The 27566-nt window shown below is 34.9% G+C and overlaps 1 protein-coding gene across 6 annotated transcripts in view; it reads left to right on the top strand.

The window, feature by feature from the left end:
• The window catches only part of LOC138712002 (zinc finger protein 345-like), a 54075-nt gene that overhangs the window by 5973 nt on the left and 20536 nt on the right, over positions 1-27566 (top strand). For 3 of the 6 annotated variants that reach the window (XR_011335582.1, XM_069843397.1, XM_069843361.1), the window contains exon 1: positions 11478-11613. Coding sequence is in view for 4 of the 6 variants with exons in the window: in XM_069843397.1 (XP_069699498.1) it covers positions 11611-11613 (3 nt within the window). In the remaining 2 variants the exon portion in view is untranslated. Of the gene's footprint in view, positions 1-6280; positions 6355-11323; positions 13401-23780; positions 24167-27566 lie in introns of those variants that run through there. The other 3 variants (XM_069843380.1, XM_069843388.1, XM_069843371.1) reach the window with 3 other exon arrangements.

Consider the following 27566-nt stretch of genomic DNA (forward strand, 5'->3'; position numbering starts at 1 on the left):
TGTATTCTTCACCTGACATAATTAGGAACATTAAATCCAGACGTTTGAGATGGGCAGGGCATGTATTCAGTAGAGGACAACGAGTTCCTCTAATAAGAATATATATGTATGTCATTTTCATTGTTTAGCCTGATTTTTGCAATTTATTAAACATGGAGCATTGGAATGGTAAGCAACGAGGATCTGCTGTAAAATCTTATTATCTAAATGATTAATGCGCAAAAGCTGCTTGTAGAGACTTTTACCGCCACTTTCAATTCCATCGTATCTTGATCCTATGCCCTCTTCACATGCGATTACAACATGGGTTCACAATTTAGAAGAAACAGGTTTAGCACTAAGGAGGAAACCTCCAGCAAATACCTTACTATAATAATACCGGACAGCTGTATACTAGCAGCATTGGTGTGAGTGCGAAATTTCGCGGACCTGACATCTAGCGCAGAGGGATGGAATTACGTCCACATATACAAATATTAACATAGCGGGATTCGGACTATTGTTTAAAACGTGAGTTACTAATGTGGAATTATATATGAAACACTTAAGAAATATTGAATAATATTTAATGTAAAATTATTGTCTTATATCAAAGCTGCATATTATGAAAAATATTGCATGCTTCATATTACTTTCCGTAATTAATTGTTACATATTTTTTCTTTGGTTTAGTGAGACAAAATCAATCTGATATTAGGAATGAATTTACAATAATGCTTTATATACGCATTGCTGACAACTGCAAAGATAAAATTGATAGTAATCTGATGCTTGTAATAATAAGTAAAGGCATGTGGACAACAATAAAACTTGATTTGATAAAACCTTAAAATCCAATACATTTCAACTTCTATTCATTTATTAGGTCTAAATAAAAAAACTAATTTGTATTGTTCTATCAACACAAAGACGAAGGGATTTGGCCTACTAAAGAATGTTGTTGACTCATGTTTTATGAACTGTCGGAAATCGAAAGTACGATTTGGAGCAATTTGTAATGCTGCAATTGTCACAATTATAAACAGCACACATACACCCTGACATTTTAACACTAGTACTAATTCATAAACCTATTAACAAATTAACTAGCCCAGCAACAATATACATTGCAGTTGATTACAGCTTGTTTCGCGAGTATCTCCATCCTGGCAGGTAGGTAGCAGCACCATCATCGTTCGCACGTAAAACTGTTAGCTGTCCGGTATTATTATAGTAAGGTATTGCCTCCAGGTAATGAAGAAAGTGGCAGCAGTCGTGTGTAAACTGTTAATGCAGCTCGTTATATGATAACGATTCAAAATTTTTTTTAATTGTCAATTGAGAAGAAGAAATTTTCATAACATCAGATCAACTTGGTTTCAGCAAGACAGTGCAACAGCACATAATGCAGCCATCTCTATGATGGAAATGCGAAATTTGTTTGGGAATCATGTCAAATCGGGAAATTGCGACATCCCTGACCTGCACAATGCCCTGATTTAAGTGCGTGTTATTTTTTTTTTTTATGGGTACTCTATAAAGTAAGGCATATGCAAACAGACCGCGAAACATTGGACAACTGAAGACAGCAATTTGTGAAGAAATTTCAAACATGACAGTTGAAATATTGCAAAGGCATTTGAAGGATGTCATTTTGAAGAAGTAGTGGTTACATGCAAATGGCATACTATATTCTATATTTTCATTACAGTAAAACCCTGATAACATGCTGTTCAAGGGACCGGATGTAAAACGCGTATTAACCGGGGCCGCGTATTAGGTTGGTATACTAATTCTGACTTATATACAGTATCTATTGGCATTTTTCTTTTTTGAAATACATGATTAATGAAAGGTAATACAGTATTACTGCATTATGTAATTATTGTACTGTATGTCAAAGACATTTACAATATGTAAAAAAAGGTAAAGGTATCCCCGTAACATGCCATGAAGGCACTTGGGGGGGGGCATGGAGGTAGAGCCCCATGCTTTCCATGACCTCGGCACTGGAATGAGGTGGTGTGGTCAGCACCACGCTCTGACTGCCTTTTACCCCCGGGACAGACCCGGTACTCAATTTTAAGGAGGCTTAGTGAACCTCGGGGCTTTCTGAAAGTTTGGCAACGAGAAAAAATCATGTCACCACCTGGGATCGAACCCCGGACCTTCCAGTCCGTAGCCAGCTGCTCTACCAACTGAGCTACCCGGCCGCCACATTTACAATATGTACTCTACTTAATTCTTTCGAAAAAAAAAAAAGCCATTTATAGTTGTTTGCCGTGTGCGTGTTCAACAAGTCCTCAAGTTTACCACACAGCTGTCGCAGCTGTAGTGATTGAGTTGCGATTTTTAGTTATTGTTCCTAAATCGATAATGGGATTCCTAATGAATCAGAGAGTTGTTTCTGAGTAAGAGTACTGTTCTCATCATACTTTCGTAAGATTTTCAACTTTTCCGACACAGAAAGCGCTTTTCGTTTAACACTCATTGTAATCACATTCACAGACACTTCAATACACTGAAGGACAACAAACTGCCCAGCAAAAATTTCCAGAATTTTATTACGGCCGAGTGAGGAATGTTGTTTGAGAGAGAGGGTTAGCAAGAGGGTGAGGTATTGTAACTGTATGTAGGCTTTAACCACGCAGGTAAGGAGTCGAATAAGAGAGCGTAACAAGAGGGTGAGGTATTGTAACTGTATGTAGGCTTTAAGGGCGCAGATAAGGAGTCGAAAAAGCCGGGTGCACACAGAATCAGACGCGGCGCGACGCGACATTTTGTCTCGTGGTACTTGTCTCCCATTGATTTCTTATGATGCGATGCACACAGAATCAGACGCGGCGCGACGGTCGCGAGGAGACACAAGGCGACACAAAGAGACAACATCGAATTACTGCTTGAAGTTCGTCGCGAGGAGACTGTCTGATAGCGGCAGTGTACTGCGCATGCGTTAGTAGTGGCTATGATTGCACGCTTTCATAATCTACAAAAAATACTGTTGTTGTGTAGTGCACATTATTCATAATGGAGCTCGATGTGGATAAATTAGTTGATTTAATACAGGAAAGATACATTCTGTACAATCTTTGAAACAATATCACGAGAATAATGTGGTTTTTAAAAATATGTGAAAAATTGCAAATGAGATGAAAGCACCAGGTGAATAATAATTTACAATAATAACACTGCGTAACAAATGTTAATATTTTTTGCGCTAGGCATGTGATATAATATATGTTTTCTACATAATTTGAGCTTCCTGAATACAAATATGACAATAAAAACAGTTGTTGGTTACGGTTTTTGAGAAATTTTGGAATTTATATCTATTCAAAATATTGTTTTATATAATGACAATAAGGCTAAATATTCACTGTTCAGAAGATTACAGCTTTCTTTTCTCTATTTTCTTTTATACTGGGCATCAGGTACATCATGAGCTAAAGTCCAACAATAGTCTGCTAGCATATTGGTACTCCATTGTCCTTGGTATCTTTTTTCCATAGTTGAAATTTCTTGATGGAAGCGCTCATCATGCTCATCACTGAAATCGCACAATCCTCGGGAAAAAAAGTCAAGATGTGAGTGAAGGAAGTGAATTTTCAGGGAAATTTTACAACCCCTAGTTTAATACGCCAACAGTAAATTTTTCACTAGTTCTTCATAGTTTTCACTTCTACAGTTATCCAGAAAATTAGTTCAACCTCCTTGAATGCAATCCAGACGGCTGTCTCTTTTCCTTCAAGCAAAGATTCGAAGTGATTGTCCATTATTTCTCTAATTTGTGGTCCATTGAGAACTCCCTCTTTTATTTTTGAATCACTAATAGCAGGAAATGTTAAGTAATGCGCGCTGGTCCGAGTCCTCATGGGGGAAGAAATTTTCTTATGAAATTTCGGCCAGTGCATGGGACCGGTGCCCACCTAGCATCGTGATGCACTTGGGGAGCTACGATAGGTAGCGGGAGCCGGTTGCGAAAGCCAGATATAACGACTGGGGAGATCATCGTGGTAACCACACGATACCTCCATTCTAGTTGGATGATCGTCCACCTCTGTTTTGGCATGTGGACGTGAGGCTAGCAGCCGGCTGGTCGGTCTGGGCTCTTCACGGGGTGTAGCGCCACGGATTATTAATAGCAGGAAATTTTTCCTGGACATTTTTAAATGCTTCAGTTTTATAATTTATCCCTTTAACAAAATTCTTCATTAACCCTAACTTATTGTGTAAAAGGGGTAAAATTACTTCGCTTTGAGGTACAAGGGGTTGATGTATAACATTTTTCTTCCTTGGCTCTAGTGATTGTCGTTTTATTTTATAGCGTCTGGCTGCGAAACCAGGTGTCCCGGTTCGAATCCCGGTTGGGGCAAGTTACCTGGTTGAGGTTTTTTCCTGGGTTTTCCCTCAACCCAATACGAGAAAATGCTGGGTAACTTTCGGTGCTGGACCCCGGGCTCATTTCACCGGCATTATCACCTTCATTTCATTCAGACGCTAAATAACATAGATGATGAAAAAGCGTCGTAAAATAACCCAATAAAATAAAATAAAAATAAAATATCTGGAGCGCGACTGTCCAATTCGTACAGAAAGCAGCAAAATTTTGTGTAGCCTAATTTCATTCCAAAAAGCATTGCTACAACCTTCAAATCCGCACATATAAACCATTCGTACTTTGAATATTATCATTAAAGCACACTTTAAAGAAATAGCCTACACGTCCTACACAGAACACTAACACCACAGAAATATCCTGGTAAACTGAAGCGTTTTCATACGGCGAACCTGTTTCTTCCCCTCCAAATGGAACCGAAAAGGACAATAAAACAATTTCCGCTTCTAGAAGTGGTTTTGACATGGTGATATATTGCAAAACATAAACTACAGTAATGTAATTAAGCTCACCGTGAAAGAAGTGCACATTTCAAGTATAATCAGGTAAACTCAAGTGAATTTATACTGCGAACCTGTTTCACTCCCTCGAAATAGACTCGTAGAAGGGCAATAAAATAATTTCCCTTTCTACAAGTGCTTCTAACATGGTGCCCTACATATACTACATTTGTTTTCACATAATGGGTCTTCACATTTGTAAAACAAAATAGTTACACACGAAATACGGTGATTTTTAAATTAAATGCATAAAAAATTAATTATGTTGTGCATCTCGAAAACCCGAAGTGATGGAACATTTTGCTTGTTATTTTTTAATTCAGGAGGTCTAAATTATTAAGAATTTGTTAGTTTTATGTCTAGCGCAAAATTGCTGTTGACCAGTGTAATTTGTAGCAAGCCTAATTCTCTGCTCTAAACTATCACTCATTATTGATTTAATATATTATTTTTCTTTATTGTGAGTCGTGAAGTAGTCATAAATATAAAAAATGACGTTTGTGCAGTACATTTTAATTTTAAGACTCTTTCAATCGTATAGATTTTTAGAAGCTTGTGTCCTTAGGAAATAATAAGCAACTACAATGGAATTTTTCATATAGACAGTCCTCTATTATTGACAACATTTTCTAGCCTAGGCCAGTTTTCCAAACCCACACAGCCACCAAATCAGTTGTCGCGAGCAGACAGTTTTAAGCTGTCGCGAGGCGTTGTGAAGCAAAACGTAGCGTCGCGCCGCGCCGTGTCGCGTCGCGTCTGATTCTGTGTGCACCCGGCCTAAGAGAGCGTAACAAGAGGGTGAGGTATTGTAACTGTATGTAGGCTTTAACCACGCAGGTAAGGAGTCGAATAAGAGAGCGTAACAAGAGGGTGAGGTATTGTAACTGTATGTAGGCTTTAACCACGCAGATAAGGAGTAGAATAAGAGAGCGTAACAAGAGGGTGGGGTATACTAAGGTATGAAGTATGAAGGTTTAAATGCGCAGGTAAAGGGTCGAATACCAATACTTTTCAGGTTAATGGCACCAGTGAGTTCAATGACCAAGATGTTTCATTGCTGTTACAGTACATGGCTGAAAATTACGTCGAAAATATTCCGCAAAATCAGCATATTATGCGGGACTTGAGCGCAACAAACGGGGTATTTTATAAAAGGCGTTATATATGAAATATGCAGGGAGCGGACAAAAAAGTGCATTACACGGGATAGCGTAATAAGCGGGCTTGTCTTATCGAGGTTTTACTGTATTTAAAAATCTCCCATTTCTGCACTATGGAACGAAATCAACTGTTTTTCATATCAGTTTATGTGCAACATTTTCGTATGAATTCAGATATTGCTAAAGGCTTTGATGTTGGTTGGATGTGGTGGTCTGCTACTAATTTCATCTGTCTTGCATTGCAGTTGTGAAGAACTGGCTGCTAGACTTCATGGCAGTACAAGCAGCTGTGAGAAGGCAGATGAAGACACCAGTCAGGGTAAGTATAATAATAATAATAATAATAATAATAATAATAATAATAATAATAATCTTCCAAACATGTTTCAGACTAACTGATCTGTTATGGCCCCATATAAGTCCATATCTTTGCCAGCTGAGCAATAAAACTTACATGAGGTACAGTATTAGGAAAAAGTTTTGTCGCACAGACTTTATAAGTCCCAGAAAAGAGGTAATGCGCATGATCAGACATAGAACAAAACAAAACTAATTTTATTACCTCAACTAGTCGTTCTCTTGTGAACCAGGTCGCTCGTCCTCTGATCATGCGCACTGCCTCCTTTCTGGGACTTATAAAGTATGTGTGCGACAATTTTTTTCTAAGACTGTACATACTGCAGGATTTTTTAGAGGTATGTCCTCTCTCCACTCTTCCAAGACATTTCTCAATTAGGCCTTTGATTGTTTACATACAGTAAAATTGGTTTCATTTCTTCATTCCTTTTATAACCTGTTTTGTTACTCCTGATGTACAACTTATAAATTTCATTTCTGCGATGGTTATTTTTTTGTAATTCTTTCTTCATGTGATGACACTTTCAATTCTTTTAAAATATCCTCATTTTTTGTTATGTTCAAAAAAGTTTCAGAGAAAATGGGAAAATAAGCCAAAAAAAAAAAATGTAATGCTATTTCTGGGGAATCCAAAATAAAGATATATTATCCAAAAAGAAAAATGTGTTCAAGTCATTCTAAAATATACCAGCTACATACTCTAGATGTTGTTATGTTTTATTTAACGATGCTCGCAACTGCAGAGGTTATATCAGCGTCGCCGGATGTGCCGGAATTTTGTCCCGCAGGAGTTCTTTTACATGCCAGTAAATCTACTGACATGAGCCTGTCGCATTTAAGCACACTTAAATGCCATCGACCTGGCCCAGGATCGAACCCGCAACCTTAGACATAGAAGGCGAGCACTATACCAACTCGCCAACCAGGTCGACTACATACTCTAGATAACCTTCTGTTTTCATAATAGAACAAATTTATGAAATGAAATTTCAGGTAAATAAAAATAATAATATTATTATTATCATCGTCGTCATTATTATTATTATTATTATTTTTTTTTTTTTATTATTTTTTTTTTTTATTTTTACTAATGACAAGTACTTGACTATTCGTCATTCACATGTGAAGTTGTGTAGATCAATTTAACGACAGAGTCATTGCCCAGGTTGCACCATAGGAGGCTGGTCTATATTATATTACACCCTTAATGAGATGAGATGATGGTGGAGATTTTTGTTGGGATACCACAGGGGAACCATACGTCCCAGAGAAAACCCCTGTGTTACGTGGACCACAGGATTGCTGAACACAACTTATAAATTGGGGGAGGCTGGGGATCGAACCTGGGTTCATAGGATTATAAGTCCAGCGCTTTAGTCACTAGACTACTGTGGCGGCACATATTATTATTATTATTATTATTATTATTATTATTATTATTATTATTATTATATTATTTTTATCATTATCATCATTGTCATTATTATTATTATCATCATCATTATTATCATTGTCATAATAATTATTATATTTTATTTTTATTGTCATTATTATCATCATTGTCATTATTATTATTATTATTATTATTATTATTATTATTATTATTATTATTATTATATTTAATTTTTATTATTATTATCATCATTGTCATCATTATTATTATTATCATCATTATTATTATTATCATCATTATTATCATTGTCATAATTATTATTATATTTTATTTTTATTATTATTATCATCATTGTCATTATTATTATTATTATTATTATTATTATTATTATTATTATTATTATTATTATTTTATTTTTATTATTATCATCATATCATTCTCATTATTATTATTGTTGTTATTATTATTATTATTATTATTATTATTATTATTATTATTATTATTATATTATTTTTATTATAGAGCAGCTGGCTACTGGCTGGAAGGTCCGGGGTTCGATTCCAGATGGTAACAGGATTTTTTCTCATTGCCAAACTTTCAGAACGGCCCCAAGGTTCACTCAGCCTTCTATAAAATTGAGTACCGGGTCTTTCCCGGGGGTAAAAGACGGTCAGAGCGTGGTGCCGACCACACCACCTCATTCTAGTGCTGAGGTCATGGAAAGCATGGGGCTCTACCTCCATGCCCCCCAAGTGCCTTCATGGCATGTTACGGGGATACCTTTACCTTTACCTTTATCATCATATCATTATTCTCATTATTATTATTGTTATTATTATTATTATTATATTTCTATTATTATCATTGTCATTATTATTATTATTATTATTATTATTATTATTTTATTTTTATTATTATCATCGTTATTATCATCATATCATTATTATTATTATTATTATTATTATTATTATTATTATCATCATTGTCATTTTATTATTATTATTATTATTATTATTATTTTATTTTTATTATCTTCATTATTATCATATCATCATATCATTGTCATTATTATTATTATTATTATTATTATTATTATTATTATATTATTTTATTTTTATTATCATCATTATTATCATCATATCATCATTCTCATTATTATTATTATTATTATTATTATTTTATTTTATTTTCATTATTATTATCATGATTATTTTTTGGTTCCTGGTTGGTCTAATGAAATGAAAATATTCGCAAAACGCACAAAAGTTTCTTTCTTTGAGTAACTCGTGTGTATGCTGAAACAAGCTACATTGTATTGGATTGAGTTGACCTAGCTTTCATGCGAAATGTTGTCTTCTCCTTATCTGGCGTTCTGTGTGATAAGGTCTTGATCACTTGTCAGTCAGATAAAGAAATGAGTGCAGATAAGGTGACTGTTAAAACAATTGCTAATCTCCAAACAGATTAAGGTAAGTGAGCAGTCAGGACTGAGAAAAACCGCAGGCACGGAAATCAAGCCTTGCAACTCCTGAATGCAATTTATGTTGAAATAAGGCTAGGATAACGTTTATTATCCACAATGTTTTAGCTTTATCTAAGTGAAATACAATGCAGTTTGTATATGTAGTTACAGACGAAAACCTCCCATACACAACCTCGGATATCATATTTGCAAAGAGAGCTTTTGTTTAAATTATGTTGGTTAGTCATGAATCCTTCTTGCACAGAATCATTTGGCCTATGTATGCCATACTCTGTCTAGTGAAAGAATAAAACATCAGTAGAGCTGTTCACATAGTAACGAACAAAAGATTCAGTATTAAGTAAGCCTATGTTACAATTTGTATGATTAATGATCTTTCTTCTAAATTGCAACAAGTAACAAGAATTCAAACAGCATTATTTGTAGATTATCTAGTTTCACCTTCATATCCCTATGTGGGGTATAATCACACCCCAACTTTAGTTATTGAACAATAATATCAATTATTTTGTGTCAGAAAAACATTATTACGTTATTTCCAATGTTATCACTCTAATTTTGTCAGCAATGTGCCCACAAATAAATTAAATTATGCTTGGGGTGCATTTACACCCCTCTCAGGAACTCATGTTGTAATTTTGGCGACAGTGTAATTCTACTTTTCTTGCCTTCTGTATAATTATTCTGGACCAACCTCATGGGCTAGTGGTCAGAGCTTCTGACTACAGTTCATGAGGTCCCTGGTTCAATTGCCAATTAGAACACAGGAATGTTTCTATAAAGGGAAATGTTCCTGTGTTCCATGGTTTGAAAATTAGGTTAGGTTTAGTTTTTAGCCCTGTCCTGGCACTTCATAATCATCCTATCATAATATCATCGGGGCAATGTAACTCTGCCTTCCAGGCGCCCCAACCTCAGAAGTGGGTTACAAATAAGCCATTGGCAGGAGAGACCAGAAATGTCTAATGACCTGTTTGTTTTCTTGAATGTATTATTATTATTATTATTATTATTATTATTATTATTATTATTATCTACTGCAACTATTATTATTACTCTTGTAAATATCATTGTATCTTGTTGTATCCTGTAAATATAAGTTATATTTATTTATTCAGTTATTTCACTGCGCTGTATCAGCTACTGGGTTATTTACCGTCGATGGAATTGATGATAGAGATATGTTATTTCGTGAGATGATTCGCCACAGATTACTTGAGGAACTTCCTTTCAGAACTCTCGAAAGATCCTGCTTTGTCTCATGAAACGGGGAGCTGATAACTTTGTCTACAATCAGTCATACTTTGAAAAGTATGCTGGGGTGGGAATGTGTGTGTGCTTTTTTTTTTTTTTTTTTTTTAATTGGATCATCTATAATGTAATTCTTAACTTGTTTAAATCCTGCAACAGTATATAAATCTACGTCTGCCCTCTAGAAGACCAAAAAAATTGTTGTTGTTGTTTTCTAATGCCAGGCGTTTGACAATAAAGTCATTTGACCTCTTGCACTCCAATATTTTTCAAAGATATTATCATGACCAGCCACTGAAGCACAGATTTTGAGATGTTCCGAATCCATTTCTTGGTTTGGGTTGCACAGTGGGCAGTTAGGGGACTGATATATTCCAATTCTATGCAGGTGTTTGGCCAAACAATCATGGCCTTTTGCCAATCTAAATGCAGCTACAGACAAAGACCAAAAAAGTACTTGGGTGTGATCACACCCCACACAGTACTCATTGTTAGCTTTTATGGCACAGAGACCCACAGTGATAAATTAATTTACTGAAGCATCTCTCTTTGTTATGTACACATACATTTCAATCATAAATTTGAGGCAATTTTTTTAACTAATACATAGTTTATAAGTGGTAAAAAAATAATTTTGTGTGTTTTGAGACATGAAGAATCCAAAACTGGAAAAAGAAGAACATGATGCTATTTAGAAATAGTTGAATATTCTGAATAGTTGTTTTGTTTTAAGTATTACGTTATTTGCGTTTATTATTTATTTACTTACAGTCACCAATATTCATAATAACTGATTTATTACAGAAGCTACCTGTGATGGCCCCAATTATCTGAAAAAGAGGAAACTGCACATTTGTGCTGAAGTCAGTTCATCTCTGGATTCCAAGAAGAGGTTGCTGAGCATAGAGCACGTGCAGGATGTGCGCAGGTGTGACCAGGATAAGCTGCTACAGATGCACGTCAAACTGTGCGACATTTCCTTGCCACCAGACAGAAATGAGCGCAGGGGATTGACTGACGAATCAGACGTCCATGTTGATACATAGATGCATAGCAACAACCAATAAGAAGTGGACAACAGAATTACGGACATGGTAATGGCTCCCGAAACAAAAGAACGATCTTTTCTATGAACTTCTTTCTGGTTCAGTGGCATTGTTTGAGTCCGTATATGTAATGTATATTATTAGTAAGGGTCGAGACATAAGTGAGATGCATTATATATGATTGGCTCAAAGCCAGAAACCATTATCTATCCGTAAACAAACAATATTTTGCTGGCAGTCTGAATAATGATACATAATGAAATTCTTGTCTTATTGGACAGGTCTTGACTCAGATCGTGACACTATTGCCATAGTAAGCTGTGGTTGCTATGGGAACGAAACCATTACCTACTTTAAACGCAAATTGTGTATTTCTATCATTCTCTATTTATTAGGATACACAATCTAATTGTTGTCTCACTGGACAGTCTTGACTTATATCGTGGTTTATATATTATTTTAATGTACCGAAGTACATATGATATTTCCATGCAGATATTCTGTGTCATCATACGATTCTGTCCAGCGCCGGGGTGGAATCCGGTGTGGCTTAGTGGATAAAGCGTCAGCACGTAGAGCTGAAAACCCAGGTTCAAATCCCGGCGCCGGAGAGAATTTTTCTCCGTTCCATTACTCTTTCATCGTATGATGACGCAGAATATCTGCATGGAAATATCATATGTACTTCGGTACATAAAAATAATATGTATGATATGTGTAAATCACTTCGTGATTTAAGATGGCACTTATTCCGTCGGATCCCGGCCAACTATTCACTCATTACGAGTGCACCTCAGCACATGTGTGGACTTTGGTCCTAGGTTCATAGATATCTATGACGTAGTGCAGAGGGCGGCCACTAGAGGGAACCCAAGAGTTGGAACTTAAAACTGAGACGATTCTGTCCGGCGCCGGGATGGAATCCGGTGTGGCTTAGTGGATAAACCGTCAGCACGTAGAGCTGAAAACCCGGGTTCAAATCCCGGTGCCGGAGAGAATTTTTCTCCGTTCCATTACTCTTTCATCGTATTATATCGTGGTGTTATTATATACCACAGTAGGCGGAAAGAGTAAGTCATAGAAAACAACAGGTCAAGAAGGAGAGTAAGAAAAGACAAGTCAACAAGGAGGCTGAGTAAAGATGATTTGGGTAGTCCATCTACTTGTGAGGGGGAGAAAGGAGGTAATAAGGGACCGCAGAACTACAGTCTACGAAGTTGGTGCTTAAGGCAAAAGGCATAGAAACAATTAAGTAAGTGTTCAAACAGTAATAGTAACTATCAAAATAATCGGAGGGAAAATGTATGTACGAATAAGTGAACTAGTGTCCAGAGAAAAAATAGATGATAAAGGGGAGGTGACAAGAGGAAATTGAAAGTTTTTGTTAATAGGAATTGGTAGCGAAATGTTACTAATATAGGAAGTGACTACTACGTTTAGTGTTCAATCAGAGAAATTCAAATGATATGTTTTGGCCACGAGACATAATTATATACTTCGTCTTTACGGGATTTACTTACTGTAGATAAATGTAGAAAAATGGGATGAAGTGATTTCGTTATAGATCCTGTACAGAAGTCTCAAAATCAAGTATTTTTGATCCTCAGAAACGTCATGAGGCTCGCCAGTGCTTTAGAGTCACCTCTGAATTTGTTAGTGAATAATAGACTATCACTGAACATGTAAATATTGTACATATTTTGTAATATAATGTGGAGTTGACATTGCAGTGACAAATGGTACACATTGTCTTTTGTTTTTGATAATTTAATGCGCTTTTGTTTTTATTGTCACTATAGAGACAAGTAAAATTTTATTGCTGTCTACATAAAAAATTTGATGATTCTTTTCTTTGCCCATTGCGTAAATCTTTGAAAAAAAACGACCTGATAGTTTTAATACACACTATCTTCAGATACAGTTTTTATCTCAAAGAAAGAATACATACAGAAGAATATTTAAGGGGTATTAATGTTTCAGGCAACACAACAGCTTTTTCTTCTCCCCCCCCTCACTCCCCAGTGGTCGTTTCATAATTGGCAGTGCATGGGTAGAACTTGTCCACCACTGTGAAGGAACAGTTAGCATGTCTGACTGTGAATTGAGTGGACCTGGGTTCAAATCCTGGTTGGGATTTTTGTAGGGTTTTCCTCAACCAATTGAAGCAGAATTGCTGGGTAACTTTCGGCGTTGGACCTCGTACTCATTTCGCCATCATTTATTTATTCACATATCATTGTCATCATTACCATAGCCTGGGTTAAGTTCACGTTGCAGCGTGCTGTATTTGTACAAGAGAATAACTGTTTTGCAACAAAATCTATATTTTCTTTGCAGTTGTATTTCTTGAGGAAATTGTATTGTTAGAGGACAATATTTTGTCGTGAAATAGATATTTTATTTCAAATTTGTTGTTGTCAACTAATGCAGAGTTCTTGGCTACTAAAACCAAACTCTCCCTTGTTCTCCAATATAGGAGAGTGATGTAGCAAGAAGTATAACAGTTTTAATGCAGGCACCATATTTTTATTTAATGGCGGTTATATCACCTACACGCAACCTGCCATTGATTAGCGGGTCCTTACGACCTAGCCAAGAGGACTGTCAGAAAAATCCATCGGTTCTATCACCTCTTCACCACTTGACACTATCTTGACTCGTACATTACTGCAGTGGACTGATCTCCTCGGCTCACTCAGCAAAGCAATGTACCACATCGTCGACTCATTCTCCTCACAATATCTCGTTTATAGGTCTCACCCCCTGTTTTTATCCCAAAACTTGGCAAAAAACTCAGTACAGTAATTAAATTATTGATATGAAACGCAACAAAACATTTATTAGATGGGTTTACAGCTTCATAATTTTACTTCATTTATACATGTAGTGGTGCTACTGATGAAATCTGTAGTAGAGAAATAATCTAGATTTCAGGCCAAATAATGATCGACATAAAGGAACACCAACCTTGTAGAATTTAATGTTGGTCTCCTTCCTAATTTTATTTCTAAAAGTCTTATGAATGGTCTCACACGTTAGTTGAACTTTACTAACTTTATATTCAATATCCTTGTCATTATTAAAGTTCACTTCACAGCCAAGATGTTTAAAATCACATACTTGGTCTAACATTTTGATCTCTCTTATTGATATGACTGTATCTTTCCCTTAAAAGGCCATTATTTTCGTTTTCTCAATTGAAGTTTTAAAATTGTAAGATTTACATAAATTATTTTAAAAAAATATCTGACTTATTTTATTATTTCCAAATTATCTCCAATATGAGGGTGAGACTTGGTGGTATGTTAGAATTGCCAGCTATTTTTGAAGAAAATACGGGATACTAAGCGACTCACAATATTGTGGCACCCATCTGGAACGTTCTGGTCATGTCTGGTTGCGCGCGTATCCAGTGAGAAGGAAAGCGCAGGGAAATGGAAACACGAACCCCTGATGCTAGCCGCGGTACGGAGTAAGGGGGAAGAAAAAGTGACTGTGACTGGACGGAAGTAAGGAAGCATCTGGAGACTGATTGTTGTGGAGGTCCAGAGGCTTTGTGATGCAGAACATTCTAGATGTTCGTGGTAAATAAATAACACCGTGAGTTGCCGATGAAAGTCAGTCACGAGTAAGTCAGTTAATCTTCAGTGAGTCTACAAGTGAGTCTTCGAACGAGCAGCGAAGCCATCCTTCGAGAGCATCCGGTAGACAGGGCTTCGACATGCAAGGAACCGCATCTGGAATGTTTACGTTCGACGTGCAAGGAACTGCATCTGGAAGGCATGGGTTCGACGTGCAGAGAACCGCATCTGGAAAACTTGGGTTCGACGTGCAGGGAACGGCATATGGAAGGCTTGGTTCGACGTGCAGAGAACCGCATCTGGAAGGCTTGGGTTCGATGTGCAAGGAACCGCATCTGGAAGGCTTGGGTTCGACGTGCAGTGAACTTGAGTGAATGAGCTAGGAGAACTGGCCAAGGCGAACGAACTGTGAACTGAGAACTGACAGTTTTGTTCTGCACATAGTGCTTGTGAACATTAGCTGAAATTAGGAGTTCATTGTTGCACGTATATTGCCATTGTTGATGTGTGGAGTGCAATAACGACTATCGTGTTGCTGTGTTGAGTGGAATACCCATTGTTGTAGGGCGAATTATTAAGAATAAAAGTCACATTGTTGACAGGTGAGGTGGTTAACCCTTTCTAACCCAAATTAAATTTACAAGCAATCCATGTTGAAACAAATAGCTGTATTAGGACTAATTCAGTGACCAAGTTACGGGAGTGGCAACATTTTAAACAAAACTATATTGATGAAAATGTATTGAAATAGAAGTTATCCTGGCAAAATTTACCTTCATATGTAACACACAAGTATATAAATGCTATAAAGTTAATTATTGCCATATGGTATCTATAGGTAAGAAAGGGTTAAAAGTAGAATAAAAAGTTACAATATTTTACTCACAAAACTGACAAATTATTCAATTCAATTAACGATACTAAAACCAACTTTATTCTGCACGTAGACAATTAGGCTTACATTAAGAGTATTTTGAGACTTTTGCCTTGCGTAGTAGTTTCAAGTAAATGTAGTGTGAAAGTGAAATAACCCTGCAGATTGAAAGGAACAATAGGGTACACTTAAAGGAATTGAAAACCTGTATTACATTTTGTGATTAAATGCACGATTAATTAAAAAATTAAGTTTGAAGTTTCAGCAATCTGGCAACATCGCCGCTAACACACACTACTCGTGATACAGATGTAAGAGATCAACGAACTCGGTGTCTCTCGGTACATGAGCTGCTCTCTGTCTCGACGCTGCCACCAGTTCGAGTTGTGCAGTGGCTAGAAATTAGAGGTTTTTAAAATTAAATTTACACGAAAACTGTCAACGCTATTGAGATACACCAGAGGGATAAATTATTTTTTATTAGTTTTCCCATTGATATGGATAAAAATCACGATCCTACTTGCAATAGTTACTGTATAAGAGGTTGTTAAACATTTCAGAAAAAACATTTTATTCTGAAAAAAAAAAAACTACAAACTTTCCATCCATATTTTTTTTATTTATTTATTTAATACTTTACACTTGAGCTACATTAGGCATTGCAGCCCGAAAGAGCAGAAGCTCGTGCTCGGGCGCAGTTCAGATCAGTTATACAAAATATATCACAAAATTAAGAGAGTTCATTGAGCACAATAACATTAATAAATGGTGAAATACATACAGCATGTAATAATAGGGTCTATGTACAAATAGAAAATACAAAAGTACATAAATATTAGAGTATCAATTTTTAACTCAATTAGCTTAAACAATTAAATAATTAATCTGATTTGTTTCTTAATTCTATGTGTGTTAAGTGTACTTAGCTCAGGGTAAGCTCTAATTAATGTATTATATATTTTGAGTCCAAAACTTCTGCTGTGTTTTAATCCGTCAGTTGTGTGGCATTTGGGAGTATTTAGAAAGAAACTGTAATTTTGCCTCTTATGGTATTCGTGAGGATCAAATTTAAATTTATTGTGGTTTTTGTGGAAGTAAAGATATAGTTTTTTGTTACATACATCTTGAGCTATTCACTCTGAAAATCTGCAAGGCTATTTCACTTCCACCCTGTATATTGTAAAAATTCCCTGCGTGAGTAGTTTAAGTTGACTGATTTACAGTTCTGATTTGATTAGATGTGTCGTGCTCCAGTTTCGAACAGAAAGCTTTGCTGCCTGGTATGCTTACAACAAAATCCACTAGTTCCCCCCCCCCAAATTTGTAACTCTAACATTGTTTGATTTTAAACCAGTGAACCCTGAAACTATTTTTGGCAAGTATTACCTGCACATTTCAGTGCATCTCTGAAACAACAGAATCCATCATATAAATACCCTCAATCACGAAAAATTAAATATTTCAAATAGATTTTTACATTAAACAAAATAAGGGACAAAATGCTCAAAAAGAAGAAAAATACGTGAGTCATGAGACTGTTAGAACTTGGGTCTAAATACGGAAGATCCCGGGAAATATGGAAGGGTTGGCAACTCTGTGGTGTGTGGCCTCAGACCTTTCTACTTATAACGGCAATTTAGGAATCCTGATATCCGACCAACCCTGGGCCATAAGATTGAAATGGTGGAACCAAAAAGGTGTACTAGTATGGCGTCAGATTACCCATAGTTCATTTCTTTTTCCGGTGTGTTTATCAGCTGTTTTGTTCATGTTATTACGATTACAAATTGTTTCATTCTTGTTGTGAATACTTCAAAAGTGTAGTGAAGTCCAGCAAGTGTTATTTTTTTTTAAATAAGCTAATATTCTGTTCGGCTCAACTGTAGAATATGTCCGTTGATATGTCCCCCATGCTTTAACATATGAAGGAATGCCAACATCCTTCTTGATAAAAGAAAGAATGTGGAAATGAAATGTTCAGTCTATGTCACAACAGTAACACTTTTAATAAACATACAGTGAAACATACATTGATATAATAATCTGCTAATACTCCTGTTACCTCCACATCCATTCTAAGCCGTTTATGTATGACCGAAACCGATAGTAGCAATTGAATATGTGGTGATTGGTGGTATTTCGCGGAGGATTACGGGGCATAGAAGGTGTAGTTTGACGTCATATCCGTCGCACCGATATCTAGCATATTTGCTTGGAGTGCTCCCTCCTTTCTTTTTATCCTCTCAGTATCCGACCCGTTCAATAGCAGATAGCTGTATGATCTGTGCTTGTCACAAACTCCTTTCGTGCCACCATGACTGAACACATTGATCAGAGATTCTGGAAAATCAAGGAATGAAAGAGTAAGAAATAAACAAACATATGAAGGAAATCATGGGAGTAAGAAGCCAGATGTTATGGACATCATAGAGAAAAAAAGACTCAAATGATATGCCCATGTTAAAAGGATACCAGAAGAAAGAATATCTAAAACAATTATAAAATGGTTCCCACTAGGGAGAAAGAGGACAGGTCGACCAAAGAAGACTTGGATGGAGGTGAATAAGGAGCCAGGATCACAAGAGGATTGGAGCTGGATCAGTGGAGGCAATGGCTTTTGGTTTCTGGAAGACAGGGACAGGGAGGATATGTATTGTATATGCAGGATGTAAACAGTATAGATAGGAAAAATTGTACTGCTGGTGGGGACGGTGTTCTTGAATGTAAGCTCTAATAGAATTTTTTCGAAATGATCAAGTTTATACTAAAAAAATTACATGTTTTCAGAACAGGTAATACAATTTAGAACTCTTCAGAAACACATTGTTGCTTATTAGTAATCATTTGTTTGTATATGTGTTTGTTTTTGTTTTTTTTTTTTTTCAAACCAGTCACTAAAGGAAATAAAACATTCTAATTATTTTAAAGAGAATTAATCACAATTCATATCAGTATCTGAAAACTTAAATCAAATAACTAAATAATAACTCTAATAATAATGAAATGAGCCTTTAATTTATTGATAAATAATACGCTCTCAGCCAGCAATAACATCAGATTGTTCGTTTGTTTTTCTAAACATGAATTCAGTTGTCTTTTGTTATACTGTAATTTGAACTACTATATTTTCTGAAAATATTAAACTCGAAAGTTACTGTCAATTGCAGGGAAGCTACTGAGATTCGAACAAACTTTATTAAGACTTTTTTGTTTAGAATTACAATATCTACCATCTCTCAAAATTTCGGTATCTGTCATCTTTACATTCTCTATCTACCAACTTCCCTAACAGCAACATCATAATAGAGTACTTAACTACAGTTGGAGTAGAAAAATAATATTTATGTACTCTATCTTGAATAACTTACTTACTTATGGCTTTTAGAGAACGCAGAGTTTCATTGCCGCCCTCATATAACCCTGCCATCGGTCCCTATCCTGAGCAAGATTAATCCAGTCTCTATCATCATATCCCACCTCCCTCAAATCTATTTCAATATTACCCTCCCATCTATGTCTCGGCCTCCCCAAAGGTCTTTTTCCCTCTGGTCTCCCAATTAACACACTATATGCATTTCAGGATTCGCCCATACGTACTACATGCCCTGCCCATCTCTAACGTCTGGATTTAATGTTCCTAATTATGTCAGGTGAAGAATACAATGCGTGCAGTTCTGTGTTGTGTAACTTTCTCCATTCTCCTGTAACTTCATCCCCCTTAGCTCCAAATATTTTCCTAAGCTCCTTTGCTGTGGCTATGCCAGAGAATTAGTCCCATTCCGAGGCTTACGTTGGGTTTCTTAACAAGCTGTTTTTTTATGGTGATGGGTTGTTAGCCCTTCGTCAAACCCCCAAGCTGGAGGACCACCCCTTATCAGCAGTCTGTGACTTCTTATTCAATATATTTGCAGCTACTCTTCATATCTGGAGGCTGTCTCCTTTCTCCGCAACCTGAGGACGCGCCATGCCATGGTGATAGGGACATCGATAAATTGAATAACAATTAAACGAAATAAAACTAGGAATTCTAATATATTTCATATCATGATAAAGGACCTGAATTGTCTGGAAAGAAATAAAACTTATAATGAGAAAGTATGTGTCACCTTCATAACACACTCCCTCTCCCTTCATATTCCATTAAACAAAATATCAATTTGATATGACTTAAAAGGATCTACAATTAGGCCTAATTTTGAGGTTAGGAAATTATTTGGACCTATAAAATATCTTGTCTGTACCATTGTTTCTTTTTCATTTCTTATTTGTTCGTTATGTTATATATGTATTGTATTTATTTTATGAAGGGAGCAATAATATTTATGTTTCTGTGTTCATGCATACACAAATGAACAAAGAGAGTTTATTCTTCATATTTCCTACTATAACTATTTCACTGCAATTCACCAAGTTTATTTTCGTTTCTTGGCCATAAAAATTCAACATTTTGTGTAAATGTTGTATAAACTGGAAGTCAAAGTACTGGGCATAGGTATTTAAAGTGGAAATCAATTTTTTTCTTAAATACTCTCTCTTAGTTCGATTTAGGAAAAAAATGTTTAAGTACTGCTATATTTTTTTTTAAGAATTAAAAAATGAATCAGATACGACAATATAAAAGTAGTTTTTTACTTACTGTTAAAGAAAATAGCAATGCTGCCACTTTTATTATTTTTATATCATTAATTCTGTTTCATTGATGTGGGCCATGATTCATAACAATGTTACTAGGCTACTTCTATAATAAATGGGGGCCGTGAGATAAAAAAAGGCATCTGGTATTCAGGAAAATTAACTGCAAACATAGCTCTTACATCCATATAGAATTCTAACCATAGTACAATTTCACAAATAATAATTTTTCTCCCACACTGTAATATTTCATTTCAGTTTTGTTATTAATCGGAAGCATTAATAGCAGAAAACTCACATAACCTTTTTTCTTTATCTCAAAACCCTCATTTGTTATAAAATTTGTAACATTTTTATTAATCATGGCATCAGTGAAACAGAATTACTGATAAGATACACAAATTAATAATAGTATCAGTAGTAAGATTTATTAAAAACAAATAGTCTACCCCTATACCAGGGGTGACCAAAAGATCCAAAAAGCCAGCATTGCTATAAACATTGTTTATTATGTAAAGAAATCCCCCCTCCATTGCCATCAGGTCGTCTTTCGACATTTCTGGTCTCCTCTCTGGCAATGGCCTATGTGTAACCCACTTATGAGGTTGGGGCACCTGGAAGGCAGAGTTACATCACCCTGATGATATGGTAGAATGACCACATGACATTATGTAGCACCAGGAGAGGTTTTTAATCTAGATTTAACCTACGTACATTCCAGACTACTGACGAACACAGGAACAGTTTCCTTAAAGGGAAGACTCCACTGAAAATCATGACAATTTTTCCAAATTTTTTTTAGCTATTTCACTTATTCAGAATTTATATTTTCATACCCCAAATGGGTTCAGCTCAATTCTGATTACAAATACTCGTATGTTTACACTTTTTAAATTAAGGCTGGAAGGGGGCGTGGTATTTGAAGAGCTGTCAAAATTGTTTTTCATCGAAGAATTCTTTTTAAAATTTCTCATTACAAATCTAGTAACTTTTTGTTGGCTCCCTGAAGTTACTAGATGAATGTAGCGGAGGAGAATATTAATTTACATAAATATTCATTTGATTTTCAAATCTATTTTTCTATGTTCATTTTTGTTGATTCAACACCAACTTTCTTATGCCAAATATTAATCAATCTGGATGAAATTTTTACTGCAAGTATTTATGAGATAGCTGCATGTTTCTATGCATTTATTTTATGAGAAATGCTGCTAGTTTATTTTATTAATATTAATAAAATAAACTAGCAGCATTAAGAAAAATATTAATAAAATAAACTAGCAGCATTTCTCACAAAATAAATGCATAGAAACATGCAGTTACCTCATAAATACTTGCAGTAAAAATTTCATCTAGATTGATTAATATTTGGCATAAGAATGTTGGTGTTGAATCAACAAAAATGAACAGAGAAAAATAGATTTGAAAATAAAATTAATACTTATGTAAATTAATATTCTCCTCCGCTACATTCATCTAGTAACTTCAGGGAGCCAACAAAAAGTTACTAGATTTGTAATGAGAAATTTTAAAAAATAATTCTTCGATGAAAAACAATTTTGACAGCTCTTTAAATTCCACGCCCCCTTCCAGCCTTAATTTAAAAAGTGTAAACATACGAGTATTTGTAATCAGAATGGAGCTGAATCCATTTGGGGTATGAAAATATAAATTCTGATTAAGTGAAACAGCTAAAAAAATTTGGAAAAATTTTCATGATTTTCAGTGGAGTCCTCCCTTAAGAAAAAAAAAAAAAAACGTGTGTTTTAACCGGAAATCGAACAAGGGATCTCATGAAACTATGATCACTAAACATTGAGACTGGTCTGTAAATGAATTGTTAACAATACGATTAAAATATAAGTGCTGTTTGTCTCTAACAGTAAATAAAAAATGAATCTATTATTGTATTTTGATTCATTTTTTAATTCTGAAAACAAATATGCTTAAACCTTTTCCCCTAGAATTGTTTCTTAAATAGGTTAAATTACAGTTTCTTACATCACATTTTTATAAACATATCTCCTGTTCTCATAAGAACTGCAGACATAAGTGGACAGGCTTTCAATAAAGTAATGCAAGTATTTGTTGATAGCTATATGATTAAATTTATGTGGAGATATTTTAGTATTCTTCACATAGATATTGATTTCCTGTATTACAGCTACGTAATCTAAATAAACCTAACCTAATTAGTGGAGATAGGAGTAATGGGGGACTGTGTGTATTTACACAGTTTCGATTCTGAGTCTTTTGTAGTTTTCGAGAAAGGGGTTACATATGCGGTGGATTTCTTTCATTATAGGCCTATTTTTCATTGCAAATATTTTAAAAATATAAACTGTAGCCACTAGAAACTTAATGGTGTGCTTAATTACGTACTTTTAGGATCACATGTAAAACATTTCATGAAAATCCAGGCAGAATTTTATGAGTTATTGTTTAAGTTGTAATAAAATTTAGTCTGACTATGGTTCACACTTCGCGGTCCTCTGAATGAAGTGAGTTGTCTTCCCACTTTGTACCTCAGACTGTTGAAATTGGTATGGCTGTAATTTTTAGCTAAAGCAAACATTTCTTATATTAAATAGGCATAATGATTCATTTTTCCATTTTGAGATTGTAACAAATTGATTATAACATAGGTATTGTCAGCTTATGCATAGCAAGAAGAGAATCTGTTACGTAAAACTTATAAAATAAATAAATATAACAACAATTAAAGTAGTAAGTGCATTAGGTTGGAATATTTAAATCAGAAATGTAGGTAAGCTTTCACCTAACCCCCCTGAAGTCTTAAATTTTATTAAATTTTTATTTAAACGGTTTTTGCTAAATTATATAATTATCATCCATATTACAGAAATTTAAGTACCAATACTAAGTAGGCCTACTTCTACATTTAAAGCGTTAAAATATATTAGAATTTTTATTAATGCTGTTCTGCTTTCATATCAGTTCAATACTTGTCGATGCCATCGTACATTTTTCATCTCTTTCCCCCCTCTCCAATAATCTTTACGCAAGGTCTTGCTTTTGCTTTCACATCTTATCCCATCGTGCTCTCTTTGTCGTCATTTCTTATCTATGACGAACATGTAATAAAACTTCTGCCACTTCTCCTGCCGTAATGATTCAGTTCCAGCCATCAGTGTTGCATCTGTGTGTTTAGGAATAGCTATCATTTTAATTATTCATCTTGTGTGGATAGAAATAATTAATTAGATTCTTTATTATAGACGATAGGAATTTTAGGCCTACCCGGCATATTGGATTCCTCTCGTACTTTGTTCTTAGCATCATTTCTTTCTTTTCTCTGTACATTTATACATTTTCGCAGTTGTTATTTGGCTATATTATAAGTCATTTAAAGAAATAGTAATTTATTTGGCGGTCTTTGGTACTTTTAAAGGATCTTGTAACTGAAAGTGTTCGCATTTATTAGTGATAGGCATTTGTCAGGCGACGTAGCCCAGGACCGACTTTTTGTAACGACGCTAGTGCTGTAGAGAAGGTAATTAATAAATATTGGAACTAGACATTATGAGATACAAATGACAATATTATTATGTTTAAAATCAAACCCTGTTTATGATGACGTACGTAACTATTGAGCTTCAAAGCCAATTGTTTGAGTATTATTTTCTTAATATAAGTGCATATATTTACGCCGGGAACAGATAATTGCTGAATTCATTACAAGATGTTATTCAGTTACCATGTAAGCAGAGTTACATAATTTTATATAAAAATTGAAGTGATTTGTACAACGTATCCCGCAAACTGCCTGTGCGCCGTATTAATTTATAAAACGTATTTTACAGGCAGGATCAGTTAATTGTATTTTAAATTAAAATATATTAATGCTATCCAAAATATATTTCTAAAAAAGCAGTGTGTTACGACGTAAATTAGATTCTATTAAGCTATATTCTTCCATAGAATGTCAATTTATGTTAATCAAGGAAGCTGAGAAGTGACATGACATAATAGTGCATAACATATTACAAATTGTAATGAGTTCGGCTATTTTCTATCAACATTGTGTAGCAACGTCCAGTATTAAATTTTCTTACATCTGAAATGTGTAACATAACCTCTGACGTAACCTAATTCATAGTAAAGCAAAATAATATTACCTATGTCAACAAAAGTTGAGGTTATTGTTACGATGTCCATAATGTTTTAAGTCAAAAAAGGGGACACATGCTACAGATTAGTTCGCCTCCTCTCCTGAAAATAAGTTCATACTGTAAAACTTAAAATGTCACGATGTTGTAAATATTAAAAATGAAACCAGTTCATTGCTAAAGTAATTAATTAAATTTAGAAAATTACCCAAAATAAAATGTTTACATCTTGCAACCAGGTGACAATAACAATAATCCATGTTGCGAGGTGACCATAGGAAGCAAAATATGTGAATCGAATGAGATGTATAAATAATTGAATACTTTTTCAATTTTGAGTATCATAATTTAGGAATGCCATATGAAATTTCAAAGGAGAAGTATTGGGGTGAAACGTAAAATGTAATTAAGACTGGTTTTAAATTTCGCCAAAATATCTAAATTGACGTGCTTTTTTTTGTTTTAAATTAAATTTAATTGACATAAATGTTATTTAGACAGGGAAGTTTTGAAATGAAAGCCCGGTATAGTTTTTACATACCATAATTTATGTTCATTCAAAAATGCTTCACAGTTAACTTTACTTCCTTTCTGATTGGTACCACATTTTAGAATTTTCAATCTACAGATCCATATACTGTATGTGAAATTTGAAACTGTGACATTTTGTTCAGGGGCAATTTATATAATTAACCGAGATACAAACACATAATAAACTTAGAATTTCCAATGAAGATAAGCCATAATTACTTTTGTCTGCTAACATACATGATTGGAATTTTGTGTCACTTTCTCACTAATTAGTCGAAAATAAATTCCATTCACATCTTCAACTTGTTTATTTAGTATTCAACACATGTTATGATTCACATTTGTCTTCTGTCACCTTTTTTTTTCTGTAATCATTATTACTTAGGAATTTAATATTGTATGTATGTATGTACGTACGTATGTATGTATGTATGTATGGTTACCATCTGTCTGGCAAAAGGAGGACATGCCCTCTTTTTTAATCATTTTATCCTGTCCGGCAGGCATTAAAAAATTTAAATGTCCGGCATTTCGCATTTCAACTAGAATTAATATGAATATTGAATAATGTGCGATATTATGCATAGAATATCTAAACAAATGGTGAAAACCTATGAAAGAATTTAACTGCTTTCAGTAGTTGAAGCTGGAGCACATAAAAAAACAAAATATGATGACCTATTTTAAAATGTTACGCGCAGCTCTTTTAAGTCTACCACACCTACTAAAAATAAAGTTTTCTCAAAACCACGTTTTTGGTCAATAATAAAGTTCCTAGTGCCTTTCATTCGCTCTGATTTACATTAAACTTTGCAAGAGTACTCAGCATTTTGCAATACACAAAGCTGTGCATGGAATCAACTCTTCACTGAAAACTTTTCATGATATGAAATTTTTAACTTCTAAAAATTATTTAAAAAAAAAAATATCAAGCAAGAGTTATGATTTGTAAGAAAATTTTTATCTCATGAACCAATTCTCAAATTAAAAAAGTCCATGCACAGTTTTCTTTATCATGAAATGTAAACTCTTCATAGAAAATTCTTAAAAGCAAAACCAATTCTGAAGCCATCGGGGATGTTTTGAATTTACGCATAATTTATTATCATTAAAATAAATGAAAATTAATATCTGAGGACCTAATTAATGAAACTTGATGAAATTTGGTACTGTTATTTAAATGTACAGACGCAACAAACCTGCCGAATTTGAAAGAAATTAATCAAAACTTTAAAATTTTCAAAACTCGGTCCCAGTGTCCCTGAAGCATAGAAATTTTTATTTCCAAAGGACATATAGATTCTGAGGAAAAAATGTTGAAATACAGTAAAATTATACTAGTGAAAGGCAAGCCTTCCCCAGTGAGTGTGCAGGCCATGGGACAGGACCTTGATTATCGTCCTTCACCTATTGAAATGTTGAGTTTCTTGATGACTGCAATTTGAATTAATGTACAATATTACAACAGACAATTCTGTACTCATTCACATGCTAGACAACATTTGCAAAACTTTTTTTTTTTTATTTTAGTAGGTTATTTTACGACGCTTTATCAACATCTTCGGTTATTTAGCGTCTGAATGAGATGAAGGTGATAATGCCGGTGAAATGAATCCTAGGTCCAACACCGAAAGTTACGCAGCATTTGCTCATATTGGGTTGAGGGAAAACCCCGGCAAAAACCTCAACCAGGTAACTTGTCCCGACCGGGAATCGAACCCGGGCCACCTGGTTTCGCAGCTAGACGCGCTGACCGTTACTCCACAGGTGTGGACGCAAAACTCATTTACCTGACAGGAGCAAGTGCGTCTGATGACATGGAAACTTGAAGGAGATTTTTTCATAGAAAAGATAGAGAATGTGGGTTTTGATATCGGCTCTACGATTGTTCACAGATATTTCAGGACTTGGTATACATTTTGGACATAATATGAGAGAAAAACAGACGTTTAAACTCTCCGACCACTATAACGACTGTAGTACCATAACAACGCGAAAGCAGACATAATTCTCAATGCAAATTATTTGTTTGAGAGCCCTCTACCTACCGCATTCTTGTGTAATAAGTTGTGAATCACCCTGTATAATTCTGAAACATGAGATTTTTTACCTGGATGGCAAACGAGGAGGAAGAAGCTTTAGAGGAAGACCAAATGCAAGATGGATTGATGGGGTGGAGAGTGATCTGGACAGGATGGGAGTAAAGAGATGGAGAAAATAAGTAGAGGACAGAAGTATTTAAAAGGACATATG

This window comes from Periplaneta americana, chromosome 2, assembly GCF_040183065.1.
Source record: "Periplaneta americana isolate PAMFEO1 chromosome 2, P.americana_PAMFEO1_priV1, whole genome shotgun sequence".
Taxonomy (NCBI): Eukaryota; Metazoa; Arthropoda; class Insecta; order Blattodea; family Blattidae; genus Periplaneta; species Periplaneta americana.